Source organism: Antrostomus carolinensis, unplaced genomic scaffold (genome assembly GCF_000700745.2).
Source record: "Antrostomus carolinensis isolate BGI_N321 unplaced genomic scaffold, ASM70074v2 scaffold23083, whole genome shotgun sequence".
Taxonomy (NCBI): domain Eukaryota; kingdom Metazoa; phylum Chordata; class Aves; order Caprimulgiformes; family Caprimulgidae; genus Antrostomus; species Antrostomus carolinensis.
This window is the reverse complement of record NW_010304770.1, coordinates 15,760-36,801: the sequence shown is the minus strand read 5'-3', so window position 1 is coordinate 36,801 and position 21,042 is coordinate 15,760. Positions and strand designations below refer to the sequence as shown.

Genomic DNA, 21,042 nt, shown 5'->3' with positions numbered 1-21,042 from the left:
GCACATTGTTTCTGAAATAAAACAACACACACACATATAGTTGCATTTTAAATTAATATTCAAACAGGAAAATTTGTAAAGTTTTGCTTATTTCCTACTCTTGGACACATACCTAGACAGTAACATCCAAAATCCATTTCTTTATTTTTATATATTCTTTCCTCAGTAAAATGAACTTAACTGTATCTTTCCTTCCATCACTAGTGTATGTAAAACTTGAAGAGAAAGGGAAAAGGTAAAGTATTCCTCAAGTTCTTGCGGTAGGGTTTTTATCTCTCAGAACCAGAATAGCAGACTAGAGGTTATTATTATTTGTATGTAGTACCAACATAGTAGCCATCAGTCCCAGTAAGGACCCAGGACAAGAAAATTTTGAAGGACTTGGTATTACATATTTAATTTTTAATTTAAAATGTGAATTTTTATTGTAGATGGTACCACAGACTGAAAAAATATTTCTATATTATTTTTATGAAGAAGATGACATATGACTGTAAATGTCTTTTTGGAGAAATCTAAAAGTATAGTTTTGCCCGCAACTACAAAAAGAAATGGGCTCTTATTTTTGTAATAAAAGAGAAGCATAACTTACTTTCTCCATAAACACTCTTACTGCTTCTTGCTGAAGCAGGATTTTATGCACTGCACTGAACTTTTGAGGGTTACAAAGTTAGAGCACATTTTTGCAGCTTTACAAATCCCCACATTCTGTGTGGTTTTTAGAAAATGCCTTGATCTGCCAGGGTGTTCTTTTCATGTTTGCAAGTATCTATGTGATGCAGTGTTGGTTCCAGTTCTGAAAAGCAAATTTGACTCACATGGACTCTTACTGCCCATTTAAAGGTTAAATACACACACAATACTGTTCCTGGCACATGTAAAAAGGTTTTTAGATGATTCCAGCAACATATTGGTTTCTACGTTGTGTAAAGGACTATGATTTTCAAAGGCTTTTTCCAGCCTAAACCAATCAAACATTATTAAAAACTGGGGAATTTTTTAAAAATATTTTGGGTGGAATTTATGATCCCTTTACCAGATAGGCAGAAAAACCTTGAGCTGAATGAAGAACGCACCAAATTAAATTCTGCAGGAAATAACATAACTGCACTTTCTTTAACACTGAACAACTCTGCCACTGCTCTCTTTTAATGGTTCCTCCAAAAGAGTATCTTAACATTCAGCCTTAGCTCTAGGGCAGCATAATATGGAAGGTCATCCACAAATGTTCCCTCCTTCTCTGGTCTACTGACTGTCTGCTTTCATTTTGTTATTGAGAAGTCAGAATTTGTCCAGCAGAATAGATGTTGTCAGACACTTCTTTCAGATCACATACAGCAAAGACTTTGTACCCTTGGTATGCATCAAACAGTTCAATCTCATGCAAAGAAAGAAGGTGAAGTAGCTTAAAAGAACAGGACATTGTAAAGGATGGAAACTTCCTTATTCAGAACAGAATGGGAGGAGTTAGGATGACCTTATTGAATGCTTCTCTCATGGTAGTAAGGATGGATACACACCTGCATGGAGTGGTGTAAGTAACAAGGCCCAGATTTTATCTGTTATTATAACTGCAGCTAAGTATGTTTAAATCTGAATTTATTACTTTTATACAATACAATTAATTATCACTTACACTGGAAAGCATTAGCATAGTAGTAGCCCTGTAATCTCCATCTCAGCTGTATCAGTTTAACTTCCAACTCCTTATCACCCTGGAAGGATCTTGGAATCTGAAATGCAGTGAGTTAACAGCACAGCCAAGAGACTTTTCCCTAACAACTGGAGGAAATGCTGGTACCAATAGTCTGGAAGGCTCTCTGGGCTATATGAGAACCTGCACAAAGGCACATAAATGTCTGGGCACCAGCTGACAGCTTCTGAAGTGCCTTTGCTCCTGACAGCAGAAATGTTTATTTAGAACAAGAAGGACTATTGAGATATGGATCAAGGGAACAATTTACCTTGAGGAAAGAGCATCAGGACACAGGCCACTAACCAAATTTTGTTCTTTTCACCTATTATCATGAATTTCAGCACAATGATACTGAAGCTAACTTTGGGGTTTAGCCATTGTTTTTTGTCTTCTATATCTTTGGGAAATTGCCTGTATATACATATACATATATCCCCACAGATATGCATGATCACGAAGGCCGTACTTTAAAAGGTGCACATCTGTTGCTTTAGTGTTCACCTGAATATGCTAAACAGCTTTCTGTTATCTTTCATTTTACAAATACACTGGGTGAGTAGATAAGAAATAAAAATGAAGGTACAGAGGAAGAGAAGAACAAAATCTTATTTTAATCAAAGTGGAAAAAAGAGCAGATGCTGAAAAGTATTGAAAATCAATTCAGCAAAATACAGAAAAAAAAATATCCAAATAGTCCACAGAAATGTAGAAATATCTTATGGCACACATCTTCAATGCACAAAATACATTTTTTAAATTAAAATACCAGCAGAAAATAAATGCATATGTTAGATACAGAGCTTACCTGTGTCCAGCCCCCAGCAAACCACTCCAATTTACCAGCACAGGGTCCGTTATTACAGGGAGTTGTTTCAGGGGGTCTGTTATTGCCACAGCCTTCCAGAGGCAAACTGCTGACATGGTTCGTCATACAAACCACTGACCGCGTACGGACTCCGTCACCGCATTCTGCGGAACACTGGGGAGGGACAGACAGAATAAGTTCACTAGTCCGTCCTCCAGACTACACAATGAAACGAGTAGAAGCAACAATCACAAAAAGAAAATGAATTTATGCAAAGTCAATTATTTTTACTTGTAATTCAGCTGTAGCAAATCATCTTACAGTTTCATACTTTTGAATACACTAAAAGTAGTACCTATCCCTTACAGTCACAAGTTAAAGAAATAAATCTAATTTTTATAGGTTTTGATTAGCTTTCTTACTTTTCCTTCCTTCTTCCTGTCTGTAAATTCTTTCAGTTTTAATTTTATTCATTTTTTCTGCATACCAACTAATAGATCTGAGAAGGGATAATACCAATAAGGAGCTTTTCAGACAGCAGTCTCATTTCAGCCTTTGAATTGTTCTATGAGTTTCTCCTCTGACCATTCAAGCCGTCAGCCAGGTGAACTCTTACACTGGTTAAAAGGATGAGGAAGCCTCTGAGTGCTGTGACACTGGTAGTAAAATGACTGCATAGTGCACCCTGGAACTTTTCCATGGAACAAGCTGACAGAGTATGAGAGCACAATAAAGTAGGAAAATATAAGATTTTTTGACAGGTGGTTTCAAAAGATTCAGGTAAATGCTCAGCAAATAACTGTGACTACCAGTAATTATTGCCCAGCCTGTTTCAATTGTAAGTTTTTAATTAGTTTTAGCAGGAGGTGGCCGTAGAAGTTTATGTAAATTCACTTCCTAATGATATGACTTCCCAGTAACATTCACCATTCTCATCTTTTCATTGTTAAATTCTGAAAGCTCTTAATATATAGTGATATGCAGATTCTTATATCACATATTTGGAGACAGTATGCATGTCATCTATAAATCACCCCGGATAAACTCCATTTATGCCTTTACAGTTTGGTCATTCATCTGCTTCAGCGGGAAAATCTGCAATATTCTACTGTTCTGGGCAGCATCAAACTATTGACATTTAAAAAACTGAAATATGCCAGAGAAATAATAAATTCTTGTGTTAGACTATTTTTTGTTGCTTAATTCTTTAATTTTTTCTTAATCTCCCCTTTCTTTCTTTTTCTTTTAGAATGCATTTAGACCATTAAAATAAAGAAAAACCCATGTGCAGCTTGCTGAAAGAGATGTATATAATTGAATTTAAACAACTACAAACACTTGTATTACACATACAAAGAAAACCACAAATAAAGTACGTAGTATATGGAAGAAAAAGATGCATTTGACTGACATTTCAGATTTTATTTTTAACATACAATGTAATTAGTTATGAGAAACCGTGTATTACTTCCACAATGAACAGTACATTCCTTGAGAGTGAATGTAACACTGTATTGTAACATTTTAAAAAACTTTTTTGAAAAAAAGTAAGAATTATTCAAAGAACTGGTAATGAGACACAGCACTGACCAATCATTAGCTTGATTTGGTTCCCTTTGTTAATAATGTAAGGGTTCACATCCAGAAATTCAACTACGGAACAGCAGATGCCATGATAGCACCACTATTAATAATGGGATTAACCAATACAGTCATTCACCTTCTCAAGAGAGAGACCAGTGACTTAATGTGCAGTTGGTTGCAGACTACTCTTTACTCAATTGCACTAACAAATACTGGTTATTTGTGTCAAACATGCAGTCATGTCATATTTATTCTACAGATACAGTATAGAAAAACATTTTTCCTATCTGCAAATTGGTTTCTTTCATAAGGTGTTCAAATAGAAGGACAAAGCTTTACTGAAATGGAATTCATAGAAAATTAAAAAAGCGATTCAACTTTTTACAAGTCATTTTTTAACGAACAAGAAATTCAGAATTTAAAGAGATGCTTATGTACTCCACAGGAACAGGAAGAAAATACTCATAGTTTGCAATGGTTTCTTCCTCCATTTGCAAGATAAAATAATTAAGCTTCTCTTAAATTATGTCTGTAAGTAACATAATGAACTTTTTTGGTGGTGGTGGCACCCAACAAAATTTTCCACTTTCACAAAGATATGTAAAATATACTTACCTCCTCAGCAAGCCAGATTTGATAGCTAAGGAGGTCTTTTCAAAGTAAACTGTCAAAATCTTGAAAATACAAGAATGATGTAAAATTGTGCTAGTAGTGAACATTTTCCTGTTTATGTAAACTAAAATAAACTAAACCTATTTCAAACAGTCCACTCCTAGGTAAACTGTTTAACTGAGCCCCATAAAATGCCTACCTTTCAAACCCACTGTACAGAAATACATTTTGTGGCTGTTCATATTTTATCCATTGCAAGTATGTTCAATTATATTATGCACAGATAACTATGCATATACTCTGCAAGTACTTTTCTTATTTCTAAGCAATTTTAAGTTGACAATCTAATTTGCTTTTCTGCTTTGAAAACCAGAGCTGGGAAGAAGTTTAGTCTATGGAGTCATCCAGAAAATCTACATAGTCTTATGTTCTAAATGATTATGCATGAACTGGGCTTACATATCAAATAACAAAGGAAATACCAAATGGGAAGGTATAGGGTTGTCCCCACCCTCTGCTGCAAGATTCTACTACAGATTAACTACCCTCAAAGGATTTACAAAGCAAACTTAAACTGAATGTTTCTGCGTTGTGTTAGGTTTTCTTCTTTTCAGTAAAAATCTTCCATGTGAAAGCCATGATTTCCAAAGCCCAAGGCAGGGAGTAGGGAGTGTTTAGATAGTGAATCCTCTCCCTTTGGTTTTCATAATTGACACACCCACTAATTTCAATTTTGTGCCATTGATTTGTTGCATTAATACATAGTAACTGTCATAACCTAACATTGTATGACATGAGGAACTTTCACAAGCTGCAACTTCTCTGTTCTGGGCCTATTATTAAAAATATTTTGTTTCACTGTCTTGTTTTAATTGGCAGAAATTCCTCAGAAACCTTAGTCTGTGGAACACCCTCCCTAGTTTTAAGGAGTCTGCCATTTCTTTTCTTTTCTTCCTGAGGTCCTTCCCTCATGAGTTCAGCTTCAGAAGCTTTCCATTCCCATTAAAAACTAAAAATAAAAAACAACCCTCATGCAGTGCTCTGATAGTTGTCAGAAAACAACTGTAACAGCAGTCCAGGAAAGTAAGGCTAGTTCCTGCAAACTCAGAAAACTGCAAGTGGAAGCCTGAATTTCTGGCACAGGCACAGGGCATGGTGGAGCAAAATACCCCTTTAACAGTGCCAGTTCCCTTTCACTAATGTGCCAGCCCTACTCATTGCCCTCAAATGGGGCAACAGACCACAAGAAAGTGGCAGCAGGAAATCTACCAGCACTCAAGAGTTTGTTCACCCAGGTCCTAGCATCATTGCTAGCCTTAACTAAATTTTTAAATTTTAAATAACACCCAATTGAGTTCCAGCAAAACTTCCCCATTTGTGCAGGATTTCTGTCTACCATACTTTAACCTCCATAATCTTAATTATTCCCCACAAGACAGTAAAGTTTTTATGAATCATCCTCCTGATGTTACGCTACTACAAAAAATAAAAATTAAAATCTAGCTTTGAAATACATTTATGAAACTCCTTAGCATTAATTGACCTTCTCTGAGAAAATCCTGTTCAGAAAGGATTTCAGAGGGATTAGGTAACCTTTTTTCTCCCAATAATGAACTAAGAATTTTATTTCAGGTGCTCACTTTTGCCACAATTCCAAGACTGGGGGCAAATTTTTAAAGGACACAAAACTATTGAGAGCAGCCTTGATTTCTTTAAAAAAAAAAAAAAAAAAAAAAAAAAAGGTAAAAAAGTCTAAAAAAAGTTAAAAAAGGGAGGTATGATAGTTTGAAATATCCTTATATACTGCCAAAAACACTTTCTGATATCTAGATTTAAATTATTTCCCTTCAGAGTGCATCTATGTATACAACAGGTGCTGGATCAGAAGTCAGACCATCCATTTATTTAGTCCAGCAGATCCATGGTATCCTTCCAAGGTAACAAAAGTTTTGAAATATGGTCTTAAGAATTTCTGGATGCTTCAGCTGGATCATGATTGCTTCTACATACGCACTGTTACCTTAATAATATGTAGTTGGTTACACTGTTGGTACTTACATATTACTAATGCTCTCTGAAGTAAGTACCATTAGGGAACAGACTTCTTCACTACTCTGGTTCATACAGGAAGTATCACTTGCCTTGAGAGCTGCAAGGACTTCTCAGGGCCTGAGTGCACCAATATGCCTTACTGGCCCCTTACTGGGGCCTCTACTCACATCGCTGCCTGCAGCTTGACCTTGACCCTGCCTCACTCCCACGGACCTGCCCCAGGATCACTGGTTACTGCCACTGGACCTGAGCTGTGGATTGATTTCCCAGCTTGACCTTGGACCTACCTCATCATCATGCTCTTGTCTGATAATCTGGATTCTCATTTACACTTGCCTGCCATGTATGAGCCTGCCCTGCTGACCTGACTGGGATGTTGTGGGCCCAAGCTGGTAAGGCTCCTCCCTGCCATGCCGACTTTTATATGCTGATTTTCATCTAAAGCAGCTGAATTGTGGCAGAAAGATCAGCTCTAGAGAAGAAAACAGAAATCTCCGTCTTGGCCAGCCTTCTATCAATGTCTCCTTCAAAACTCTCCTGGCTACATGTTTCATTGCAAATCATGAAGTAAGTTATATATTTGCATAAAGAATGCAAAACTTCTATTCCCATATGATTCCCACATGAAATCAATGGAACCCCTTCTTGTTTTTATTTTATGCTGAAAACAAACAGTGAGAATAAAAAATAACTAAACACCTGCATAAGCTCCACAGCAGACTCTTTTCCTTTGTTTTTTTCAGGATCCAGGAGATTTTATGTAAACCATTCAGATTTAAATAAAAAAACAGTGAAAGAAAAGTGCAATATTCATTGGTGGTTCCACATTTGACTGGTCAACAAACACAGTTGTACCTGCTAATAATGCTTTAGGATTGTGAGGAATAAAGCGATGATTTTTACAAAGCATACTACAGTTCTCTAATGGAAAATATTACAGAAACATCGCTGTTACTCCTTTTAATGAAGAGTGAAATCCAGAGCAGGCGTTTGATCTGTTTTGATTTTGTTCCCTGATGTGCACCATTTTTTCTTTCTTCCCAAGATTTTATTTTGGCCTCAGAATCTCATTAACATCTAAGAATTGTTTGTATTTTGGCTTCTATTCTAAGTATGCTCTAAACATAAAATGAGAAACAAATGAACAGAGGAGATGGCAATGAGGAATAAACAAAAATGCAAGAGGGGAAGCTTCAGTTAGCTGGAAGGAAACACTGGTGAGTCTCCCATTGCTGTAAATCAGGAGAATGCCATTTTCCGCTTCTGACCCATAGGAGAAGTAAACTTTCCAGCAATTAGAGCTGTCAAAGAATCAGTCATGTGAAATGTTTGCAAGAATCTCGTCTGCTCCCATCAATCCACTTTTGTGGCTAAGTTCAGTAAGGTTCACCAGCTTTACCCTAATGATTAATGGATGCAGTATGGTGGAACATTGCCATTTTCACACAGTATGACATCTTAAGAGAATTATGAGATGGGAAACCATCTTTCTACAGACGCATGTAAAAATATCACAAAAGTTTGTCCAGACTCTCTATAATCAAAATGTGTTAAAGATCATGTAGAAGACAAAGCCATGAAACTTAAATTAATTATCTTATTTATACTCAAGGTAGAGCAATAAATGTAAAGACAGGCACATACAGTCTGATGAGTCTCACTTTGCTGCTAGAGGCTTTTAACCTATAATGTCTTCCACTGAAATGAGTAAGAACTTCTGCTTCTCTCAAGATCAAGCCTGAAGGATATCAGAATGTGGTGTTTAGATCTACTTCAAAGACAAATAATAGAGCATTTACTTTTCAGAATATAAGGGTTTGTTTCTTAAGGATGAATTACTTTCCTTCCCTCCTTCACATGTTTCACCAGTGTGCACATGGTAGCTACAGAACTCATAAGCTTTACAGGTAAAAGTGTGTGTGTGACATACATACAGGAGACTCTTGATACCTGTTTATCAAAATAACTCAAACCAAGAACTGTATTGTTTTAGGAACATGGAGGTTTTTTTAATTACTTAGGATTAAGTATATTTATAAAGAATCAGTCTGTGCAGAAACTGAATCCAAGGTCAATGCCATGGAGGGAAACAGGTGGGCCATAAAATACATAAAAATATGTTGTGGGAAAACAAGATGGGAGAATATGTCAAGAAGGCAGCCAAGCATTATTTACAGAATAAAGCTACATACATCCCACCCTGGGAAGGAGACACAACTCCTACACACAACTCTTTATGTACTCTGCAGGTTTTTAAGTGCACATGTTGCATCACAGAAGTTACATTTAGGAAAATGTAATTATATAATCTTCCAATTCAGAACCCCGGAAACCATTACTGAAAATGAATGCAACTAGCATGATTTTTCATCAATTAAAACTCTGAAAAGTTTCAGTAAAATAAGAAAACCCAAAATCTTTCCACCAATCCTAAATTAGATCCCGTCCTTTTCTTAAAACTCAGTTGTGACTATTCATCTCTCTCTCCCTGTGCTAAAGAACATCCTTGTTAAATTCTGCACAAATATATATCACAGTCATCAAATCCTGAAATTTAACATCTGTTGGCAGAAAAGACAACTGTAATTTTTATGTTACTGTGCTTTTTCTTGATGTTTTACTAATTAACCAAGGCTATATTGTAATGCTCCATGCATCACATAAATCTGGACATGGAAGTTTGATATATCCCTTGCTGAAAGAGAAAGTATGTGCCTAACCAATCCCTGACAAGCCTCTGGAAATCTCTACTTGCTGCATGTGCGACAGTACACATTAAGTGCTTGGAAAATGGTTCAGTAAAGTATAGGCCAGGCCTTCTCTTAGGGCTGTAACCAAGTTTGAACTCAGCCATTTCAAGGTTCTAACGTTCTCAAAAGTTATGATAAGTTCTTTTACCTCTAAGTTTTAGCTACGGCTGAAATGTCAAAATACAATGGGAAAGACTGTTCTGTGGTATTTCCAGCTGGGACTTGAAGTAGGCATGTAATAAATCTCACAAAGAAGGTCTGTTCTTGTGAGATTTCCACCACAGTTTTGCAGACTCAAGAGGTTTGAACAAGCTTTCTTTAAGCATTTGAACTTTTGGCTGCTTATCTGAACCATTTGTGGCTGCCCATCACTGATCTATGCTTATTGCTGAAGTGTGGCTTGGCTTAAAGTACTTTTTAAAGAATTGTTTGGGGAAATTACACATGCAAAGTCCATACACCTGGGAATGTCTATTTCCATTCCATGACAGAACTCTTCTCTTTTTCAATAAAAACACACTCTTCAACAAAGAAAGACAGACTTCTGATCCTAAAAAACAGCCTTGAAAGGCACAATAAGAAAGCTAATGGCCAAAGGCCTGACTGCAAAGTTATTGACTACTCCTATATTCCTGACTTCCACCGGAGTCACTGCCACTAAATGTCTCTGAACATCAAGTTATAAGGTGTGTGTGAATATTAGAAGATTCTGCACATTCTAGCCCAAATCTGCTTTTTTCCTGAAATAAGCTGTTCCTTACATTCTCTTTGTGAATCAAACTCCAAACCCACTGCTGGCAGAAGTGATGGTGAATAATGCCAACTACAGTAGCAAGCATTTGGAAGAAATTAATTTGTACACTTATATAAGCTGAGAAGGTAACAAAATCCATTCTTTACTCTCTGACCCTGAAATGTTTGTGGTAAGAAAAAACTTCAACATTTTCCACATTACCTGCTTCACTTTTATGTCTCATTTAATACATATAAATAAGCATAATAACATTCTACAGTCATAACCTTCAGCTACAAAAACTGCTTTTATTTCTGCAGAGCACAAAATATCAATGTAGAATAATGAAGAAAACACTGATGCTAAAGTCTTTACTTACTTGACTGTATGTGCTTCACGTGGTGGAACTGCACTAGCAGATAGTAGCTGGGCCAGCTTTTTCAAGAAAGATGTCTTTGAGGGTAGAATGCATTTTTCTCTCTTATTTGTAAAATATCACTTTAATAGCACTGTACAAGGAACAGCTGTACAAGCTAAAAACCCCCTGCCATTTGTGCTAATACCTATGCTTTACCTGGTAACTTTCTGTCCAGGCTATGCAAGAGTGTACACTGAGTGAATAACAACTGGAAAAAAAAGTTCAAATAACAACAACGAAGATTTATTAGTGTATAATTATTTTTTTTAATAAAATCTATTTGAGTTGCATAGAGGCTGAAAATTTTGCAGGCCTTTACATATAGCAAGAGTCTCATCAGCCTTTTTAAAATTATGTGACATATCAGGTACTTGTCCTACGTGTGAAGTTCTTCCTCCTTCCCTGCATCTAAAACATGTGGAAAATCATCTGAGTGTCCAAACTAATGCATAACCTATGAGCCAGACATTCCTAGCTTCCAGAGATACTACCACAAAATGGTCTAAATAATGAATCCATTAAGTTATGAATGTAATCTTACAGCCTCAACAACAAATTAGATTATTTGCCTGCCAAAACAACCAGTCAAAGAAAAGGGAGATGCAATCAGGATTTTACAAACTGAAGGCTCAACTTGTCTACAGATTAAATTGATATGCAAGCATCCACAAGAGGGACCAAAATACCAGGCTCTTCTTAGCCCATGTTTGTAAGCCTTTTAATGAAAACATATAAATATCACTACTGAACAACAACCCTGAGCCTAATCATCAAACAAGGTAAATCACCACTGTTTTCATCACTTTCATGTGGAGAATATGACTCATTTGAATAAAAAAATACATCCACGTTCACAAAGTACAAAAGCCTGAATAAACCTTGCCTGAGTTGTTTCCCTCTTTTCACAGCTACAGGATAATTGTTTTATGGCTTGAACTTAAACCCAGACATCAGGCCTCAAATCTCCTTCCCTTAAAAAAACAGTAAGGAAACTTTTAGAGTCTGAATCTTGAGACTCAGGGCTAAGCAAGGCAGAATAATAAATCTCAGCACACTCAATATGGGAAGTTCAGACACAGAGCCAATTCTAAATCCAGATGTTTGGCCATGTACCCACACGCTTGCCCTTTCTATGCATTCTTGGATCTAACACAAACACAAGATGTCCTTGGGATCATTATTTTTTGTTTTGTTGCCTGTTTAACAGATCAAGGATAAACATGGAAAACAAGATCATGCCTTTTATGGCTGTACAGACGTATATTTTCTAAATTCTGAGGCACCTAAGTTGTTTTACAAGATCTATCAGCACAACGATAATGAGAAGCCTTACCCTGTCACTCCAGTCTGTAAGGAACCAGCTCTTAGCACAAGGACCCATGTCGCAGTTCTCAATATCATTTGGCCGCAGCTTCATGTTACATTCCTCATCATCAACAATGTCTCCAAGGTTGCTAACACATTTCACATCTCTGGTCCTCTGCCCCACTCCACAAGGCACTGAACACTGTAAGAAAAGGGAGGTTGAATCAGGATGCTGTGCAAGAACTGCAGTGGTTTATCAGGGAGCTGGGAATGTACAGTTCATCCATTCTTGCTAATTCATCCACAGAAGCTACAGAACTATTCTAGATTGCTAGGAACAGGGAATAAAAATGCGTTAGTGGTTTTGAATTATATTCTCAGTCTGTAGTATTCTACAGTATACTATGCAGATACATTTGGAAAAAATAAAATTAAACCCTAGCTTCAATAGGCCATGCTGCACCTTACGAAAATGAATTGCTGGTATTTGAATAGCAGGCTGACATGTTCTGTGTAATTTTGATCTTGACTGAAGTGGATATGAAGCCAGAGAAATGCAAAGAAACAGAACTTCTGAATCCCTCTTACAAGTAAAGGCCTTCTCTTCCTGCTCTCTTTTCTTCAACCTCAGAGAATGCTGACAGCTATTGGTATCTCTGCCTGATGATGTGAAGCATCCAGATCATGAAGCAAGATGGGAACATAATTTTCCACTGTGTATGCATGAAATGTTTGATCAGTCCAGTAAACATTCTAGAATTAAAGGGGAAAATCTCTGGGAATGTGAAGATTAAAGACTGCAGCACCTGCATACAAGGGTACCTAGCAGAGCTTCCAAAGGCAGCCTCGTTTTTCCCTTGCTTTCGGATGCTTAATTATGTCTACTCTATTTACATGTCAAAGTTATTTACCATGTAAAATATATTCCCTGCAGCAAGACACCTCACAGACTTCATCTTCTGACTGCAGCTGTTTCTTCAACTGTTCACTCTAGAACACTGGCCAAAACCCAGACTACATGAGTGAGGTCATTAAATAGCAAAATACTAAAACAAATACCCCATTCCTTATGTCATACAGGGGACAATTTCTCCAGTTACTCTCAAAGTCTATTCTGCTGACTCCAAACTTAAAATTATTACAATGCCATTTTTTCTAATCAGATTTACATCAAAGTTTTTAACATTTGTATGGTAGAAAAAACAGTAAGCACATTAAAATCTTAAGACAGGCTTAAGATTTTAAGATCTTTTAAGATCACAGAGCTGTCTCCAAAGTGAAAACGTAACTGTATTTCAGTAAGCACAAACACAAATAAATGCTCTACTGAAACCAGTTAGCAAACTCAATTGCTCCTTTCTTTATGATGGATCTTCCTCATGCCAAGAACTTCAATTTTACTTGCAAGAGGAAATTTATCACAGAATTTTATTGGACTTACACTTATATTCAACCAGCTGCAATTCCTAAAGCATCTGTTTAGCTTGATTCACCATTCGCAGTAAACCATTAAAGGCTCTGTACACTGAAATACTTCTCAAAATGTAACAATACACAAGATCAGCTCCCCTTTCTCATCATCAACTTAATAAAATAATCAAAACTTACCTTTAATACCAATTTTACTGTCCTTTAACTCCAGATGGCTTTTAATTCATCATGAATAATGAATTAACCAACCTACTTATCTTTACATTCATCTGTCTAGGTAATTCTATTTTTCTGAATCAGGAATAGATCAACAAATCACAGATACTCCATGACGAGGAAGTTAACAATGGCACCATCAGCCTCAGAACTGCAGCAACTGAAGGAGTTAACTCACATAGGCTTTACCATAGGGGAAGACCCCCGATAAAACCACACAAAGTCTGCTGCATGACACTTTATCGTACTGTGACTGTGGAGATGGAAAGCTGTGCTGCTACTGCCAGTGCACCTAGCCCATGCACAACACACTGCATGCTGTGACATGCATTCAGGGTTTAAGCTGGAATTTTTCACAGTCTATCCACACATATAATTCAGCAACTCTACAATTTTTTTGCTTTGTTTCACAGGCAGCTGAAAGAGACTTCTTTATCACTACATTTAATATACCAGGATATTTTCTCTTTCACGCAATGGCCATGAAAGTATCTCAGATGGTTGTCAGGTTGGTCAAACCTTTTGTAAGCAACACAGAAATTAAAGCTCAAAAGTGTACCATTCACATTGTTCTGAAAGTCTTGGTGTAGCCTCAAACCAATGAGAGGAACTACTGACTCTAGCCTTAATATACACGGGGTTTAAATAATTCCTGGAACTAAACTCTACATGCTATGAGAAAGAGCAGTAAGTTCGCCACCACAGGCAAACCTTTCAGGACTCTCCCAACTCTAATTCATACAGCATTTAAAAAAACCCATTGCTTAGAAAGCTTGTGTACTTCTGTACACACACATCTGCATGTTTTGCACTATTCAATTGCTCTTTTTCAGCTTCTTTTTGGTTACAAACAGTAAACTTTAATGGTCATAATTGAGCAGGGTTTTCCTGAACTAAGATTCACAGATTTCCAACGCTTTTAACATGCCACTTCCCTGTTTTAAACAAAAACAAATTTAATGTTTGATGAGTGACACGTGGAAGAAAATTCTTACTCTTTTCAGAGCTTTTATGCCTCAAATCAATCAATCATACTTACTGAGGTCCACTCTGTCCTAATCTGCCATTCACTGCAGATCTTCAGCTGGCAAGTGCTGGTTGTCTCTGGTTTCTCCAGGTGATGACAGCGGTATTGCTGAACGGTCAAGGTACGATTGGCATACATTTGCCGGCATAAGATCTGTCGATGCTGCATACCAAGGCCGCATGTTTTGCTGCACTCAGACCACTCCCCTATATCCCAGCTAAAGGAAGAAGAAAAAAAAGAGGATGTATTTTTTTCAGTAAAGGTTTCTCTAATACTATAGTTAACAGAACTCGAATGACATTATTCTGATGCTGGTACAAAAGTTTATAAAATTACACTTAAGCCCCTGCATGCTTAACTTAATCCTTTATGAAGACAATATTATATACTTGTAACCGATCTATCTGTAGTGCTTGATAATAATAAGCATGCATACAGATTGGACAATTTGTGGTTTCAAGACGTATTACAAACATTAATAAAGCTACTAATAGCTGTTTGGTTTTTAAAATAAACTATCTATAATATATATTATTGCTCTATTGACACTTCACAGAAAATTAAGATGCACTGCATAAAATTTTTCTGCAGCAAAGGCTCTAAAAAAGGACAATACCACAAAAATCACGTAACACATCCAGACAGTCATTCATCGGTAAAACTGAAATAGCAAACGATAAGCAATGAATAAGATGAAACAAATTCTTCTCATTCCAAGATTTCACTGTATTTATTTAATCACTTTTGTATAAACATGTCATTTTCCCCTTTCAGTTTTAATTTCAAGCATGAAGACATACACAAATAAAGGCAGTATCTGAGCTGTTCACACATTTTATTTCAGAACTCTTGTGGAGAGCAAGCAAAATCTCTGTATTCTTTTTAATAAATATTTACATATCTTTGTTTATATTCTTGCTATTATCCTGTGTAAACAAATGAAGCTGAATTAATATGAGTTGTTAGAAAGAAAAAGGTGAGAAAAATGCTTGGTGATAGAAGACATCTCCAAGTAAACAGCTTTAGAAGTTCCTGAGTATCTAATATGCACTAGGAAATTGCTTGTCAGGCATCTCTAACACTGTAAGAGCACTTACTCCATTAGAAACTTCCATGGGATAAGGAGTGGCCACTTGCTGCTCAGAAGAGAACTGAAGAATGTAACCACAAGAGAGATCAAAAATAGAGCTGCTGACCTGAAATAAAGCTGCTATAACGGCAACTGGGTTTAACCCTTTTCTCTTCTTGGCATACACCCTGAGACCCTGGATGAATAGTTTTTTACTATTTAAAGTAAGTTGCTTAACCAATTCTAAGTCGCAGTCTCTTGATGGCAAGGGTGCTGGAAACAAGAACTACAACTTCAGAATCCAGTCTTCAAGTTGAAGAACTACTGAATTCTAGGAAAGAGAGGTGATGTTTATGAGGGGTCTGTTGTGAGCACTATCAGCCTATTCTCATCTTTAAATATGACACCATGGAATGAACAGGTGGGTACTACAGCACACTGGTCCAATGTGGTGTGATATAAACTACAGAGCCTCTTCTTTTAGACAAGTATATGCAGAAGCCTGTTAGTTGTAAAAAAAAATGTACCCATAGAGAAACCATGTATAGGGTGCATGTCTGAACAATCACACAAATTCTGAGAAAATACTACACTTACTTGTTGCCACCTTCTCTTTTGTCTTCTTTGAATGCCTGTGAAGGGGAAGAAGGCCACCAACAACTCAGGAAAAAATATCCACTACACTTTCTAACACAAGTGCATAGTACTTAAAAGTTCAAACTAGTTTCCTACTTAGAATAGCATCTTTCAGATGCAAAACCTCAATGACATTAGCTTATTTCGCTTTAATTAAATTGTAGGATCTTACAAAGCTGGACATGGGAAGAGGTTGCAGGCCTCCTCTTCTGGAATGGGTTTGGTGCTGCTGTCACAGTAACTCTCAGATACCTCCTCATGCGTGATTCTGTTGACGCAGTGGAAAACTGGGTACTGTGACCCTGAAATGAAGAAGAAAATTACGTGACGCATTGCAAAAGACTTTGCAGTATAAGCCATAACAGCAGCATCTGATGCAGAAAGGAGATGTGTAACTTAACAACAGTAAATACAAACTAAGATTTTATCCAAAATTTCCAAATGTAAGAGCTGTATGCTATACTGTTTACATTGTAGTATTAAGGGAAGTCCTTAGTACATAGAAAGTGCAGTACAGCATTGTAGGAAAGGCTGAGAAAACATGTTCCTTGGTCTGCATAAGATCTTTATAGTGCCGGGAGTAAAAGCATTAAGTATTTGGGCAATTAAAAAAAATGCAGCCAAGTGGTCACAATGCAGCCTTGAGAGGAGGAAAAATTTAGCAGTCATTCTGTTGTGCTTCTGGAAAGAGACTGAGCCTCATTACTTTAGAGTTATGTGGTGAGTAAATACATGAGAACATTATGCACTTTATCTAGTTTTTGAAAAAAACTATAAGATAAAGCTTACAGGTTAAACATTAATGTAGACTACAAAATCACTGAAAATTACTACTCTCCATATTTAATGCTCAGTCTTTAAATAATTTTCATGCTAGAGCAGAAAGACAGAACTCTAATTCTATTACTACTGCAAATTTGCTACCAAAATTATGACAAAGAGCAAGACGCTAACATGCCTACTTGTATTTGTTAAGTGAAAAGTTGGAGTACATTAACAAGTTTCCTGACACAGGTGATCGAGGAGCCAACTATGAAAGGTGCTTTGCTAGAGCTAATACATAAAAACAAGAAAGAAAAAGTCAGGGATATGAAAATCAGGGGCAGCTTTGGCTGCAGTGGCCATGAAATTGTAGAGTTCAAGATACTAAGAGGAGGAACAGGGCAAACAGCAGGACCACAATCCAGAATTTCAGAAGAACAGATCCAAACCTCTTCAGAGATCTGCTTGGAATAATCCCATGGGATGAAGCCCTAGAGAGAAGAAGGGTCCAGGAGAGTTGGTTGCTATTCAAAGACCACCTCCTCCAAGCTCAAGAAAGATCTGTCTCAACGAGTAGGAAATCAAGCAAAGGTGGCAGGAGGCCTGCATGGATAAGCAAGAAGCTCCTATCTAAATTTAGACATAAAAAGGAAGTACAAGGGGTGTAAGCAGGGTCAGGTGACCCCAGTGAAATAAAGAGATTTTTGATTTTGCAGGGATGTGATTAGGAAAGGCAAGGCCCACCTGGAGTTGAACCTGGCAAGGGATGTGAAAAGAACTCCACAAGTATATAAACAAAAAAGGAACACTAGAAAAAAAATTCTCTTTAGTTCTTTTTAGAAAGTAGTGCAAAAGTCTGCTGATTCACTCTCTGCCCTGTTTATACCATGTAAAGGGGCAGGAACCTCCTCCTCTCACAGCAATGGCACAGGATACCTCCATGGTAACAGGAGCCCTTTGGTTACAAGAGAAACAGGGCTCAGCCAAAGAGAAGTGGTCAAGGTACAACCCACAACTGTCAGTTTAACCACTTGAAGCTAGACCCATTGACTTAGAAATTGGGTGATATTATTAGGCTATCCTACAACAAGTAACTCCAAATGACTAATTATTGAAGCCTTATTAGTGCAGATAATCAGAATTACAGAGAAAGAAACTACGAACAGGAAAATTAACTCTGAACTGAAAGAGAAACATTTTGCTTTGGTTAGATATAACTTACTTCCACAGAATGAAATAAGCAGAAGTAGAATGCCAGTCAATCAGACAAGCATATATACAGTTTACACTTCTTCCCGCAAACTTTTCTTGGAACGCTTTCCTTCTCAGATTTCATGTTTGTCATTTTGCATTTGAAATGCATGGATGATGTGCGATTGTTCTGAATAAGGCTGTATTTTTAAAGTAAAACTATGCCGACTGACCTTGCCATTAACAACACACTTCAGAATTTGGGGAAATATAGTGCCCAACCTGAAGACAGAGTCATAAATGCCTAATTCTCAGTGTTTGCAATGAGAAATAGAATGACATAAAAAAACCCCCAAAATTCAGGGTGGTTTAAGCAAGCACTTTTTCAACAGAACTCATATTGCTCACACTCACACTGCTCTTGTCTGAAACACCTACTTTTATCTAGGAAAGCTACCACTCTGTCTCAGGAATGCACCCTACACAACACTGTAGACCAAGCATAAGAAAGATTACAGAAAAGTGGGGTTTTTTTTTCCATGTTCCTGGCAAGATAGGAAGAAGCTGGGCAAAAGTTATCAGTACAATCTTTCCACAAAATAGACTTCTCTTTCCTTAGATCACAATGTATGTCTGCACATCTACAAAAACCAAACTGCCATGCCTCTGACTCAAAGGCAAAAATAAATCCCATCTTGCCTAGAAGACCTAGACAATTTGCACAGAAAACTCAGCTGCATCTCTGTTGGTATTTGTGTCTAAAAAGAGTGTAGAAAAGGGCTAAGTTGTAACATTTAAAGCTTATGTGCCTCACATATGGGTTAACTAAAGCCTGCACTGTCAGTGAGACCGATTCATAAGATTGTTGACACTACAAGTCAGGCCACTGGATTGAAGATCAGTTTTCTCTAGCTTTCAATTTCTAATTATCCACTTGATCTTGCAGTCTTTGTCTAAGATCTGTGGTTCATTAGCTCCACATTTCTTAACCCTGGAGCTCAAAACCCCTGTATATTTAATGGTAACTGCTAAATATTTTTTTCAACTGTATTATGACATTTGGAAATTAACAATTCAAACATCTCATCCTGTATTTACTAAAATCTATTTCCTTTGTCATACAACCAACTGGTAACTTATACCTGTGATCAAGAAATAGAAAGAAAGGAGATCAATATGTTCAGCCATGTATTCAAAAAAATACTGCAACAGAGATTTGTAGTAACTATAAATAATGACTTTAAATAAAGTAAGTGTGGCCATAGTTGATGGTAACTGTTGGCCAGCACACTTCAGTTTCAGGGTAGAAAATTTAAAATTACAATTCCCACTAAAGTTGTATTTGTTCAAGAATTTAATTCTATCAAAAGTAAGGCTTTCTATCTCTCCAGCTAACTTGCACTAATACTTCAGAAAAAAGCTATTACATTTTCTGAAATCTAAGGAAAAAAAATGTCAGTTTACACTGTTTAACCTCCTTTCTAATTCTTCTTTTAAAAAGTAACAAACATGCTGCCATGACTGACAGGTGTTCCTGCTCCGGCAGGGGGATTGGACTAGATGATCTTTTGAGGTCCCTTCCAATCCCTAATATTCTGTGATTCTGTGACTGATAAGAAATTACACATCCCAAGTAATTTCCAAGGTGTAGATAACAGTTTTAAGGCACAGGCTGCGCTCAGAGAAGATGAAGTGATGTACTCCTCCTGTAAGATTTTTCAGATAAAATCTGGATGAAGTTCCTGTGGCTCCAGGACGAGAGGAATTTGCAGTGCACCAGCCTGCTTCTCTCTGGACAACAGAGAGGGATGGTGTACTACTTCACTTCCCTGACAGGATGTGGTGGCAGTTTCCACACTGTCCAGATTCTAGCAGATTTATTTGCTCAGTCACCTTAAATGGAAATCTGGGATAAGAGGTGGTGGCAGTTCTCATGGGAAGCATTTTCACTTAAAAAAAAAAAAAAAAAAAAAAAAAAATTTCCAAGCAAAAGTTTTACTGAAAACTGCTTTGAAATCTCACAGCTTTTCATCAAAACTTTTAATTAATCCTCCCTTTTTCTTTAGGTAGCAAAAAAATAATTTTTCTTCCTTTCTTCTTCAAACTTAAAATTTCCTAACATTATTTAGCTTTGACAGGTTCATTTGGGGAAAAAAAAAGAAAACTAAAGACCATGTACCATCTACATTTCTGCATGAAGAAATAAAGTACCAGAAAACAGGAAAACATGGAAAAAAGAAAAAAGAAAGTGTCCTATATTGCATAATACAAAATGAAAACAAAGTCTTAAATAGTGCAAGATTTCTTTCTGATTTTTTTCACTCCATTTTTTTATCAGCCCCTATAACCTAGTTGGACCTTAAATGCCTTGAGGGCATCAGAGATTTGCACAGGTTTCTCTCACCAAGATCACAAGGAAAGTTCATACATTATCAACAGTGTCAGGATCCTGCTCTCAAGGTCCAGTTTATTATAAATTGAACTTGATCAGAACACGCACACATTTTCCAAACAAGGGGGAAAGAGATACTCATTTCTGACAGTTCTCTTGTTAGATTTCATGGAGTAAATTTAGGCTGTATAGAAGGCTGAAAGATATCCTTTAAAGTTTGGTTTTCCACAATTTTGCTAACATCATTTTCACTCAGATTTCATTAATATCACCACCAATAGCTACCAGATCTCTGAAGAAATGGCAAGAACTATGTTCAAATGTCCACAAAGTCTATAGGAAATACAACCAAGACTTCTAAGA

At 36.8% G+C, this 21,042-nt stretch overlaps 1 protein-coding gene across 1 annotated transcript in view; it reads right to left on the bottom strand.

Moving 5' to 3' along the window:
• The window catches only part of THSD4 (thrombospondin type 1 domain containing 4), a 39,597-nt gene that overhangs the window by 5,023 nt on the left and 13,532 nt on the right, over window positions 1-21,042 (bottom strand). Inside the window, exons 5-8 of the mRNA XM_010164581.1 lie at window positions 16,507-16,636; window positions 14,642-14,846; window positions 11,984-12,157; window positions 2,502-2,675 (exon numbers count right to left, since the gene is read on the bottom strand). Of these exons, the coding sequence (XP_010162883.1) occupies window positions 2,502-2,675; window positions 11,984-12,157; window positions 14,642-14,846; window positions 16,507-16,636 (683 nt within the window). The remainder of the gene's footprint in view (window positions 1-2,501; window positions 2,676-11,983; window positions 12,158-14,641; window positions 14,847-16,506; window positions 16,637-21,042) is intronic.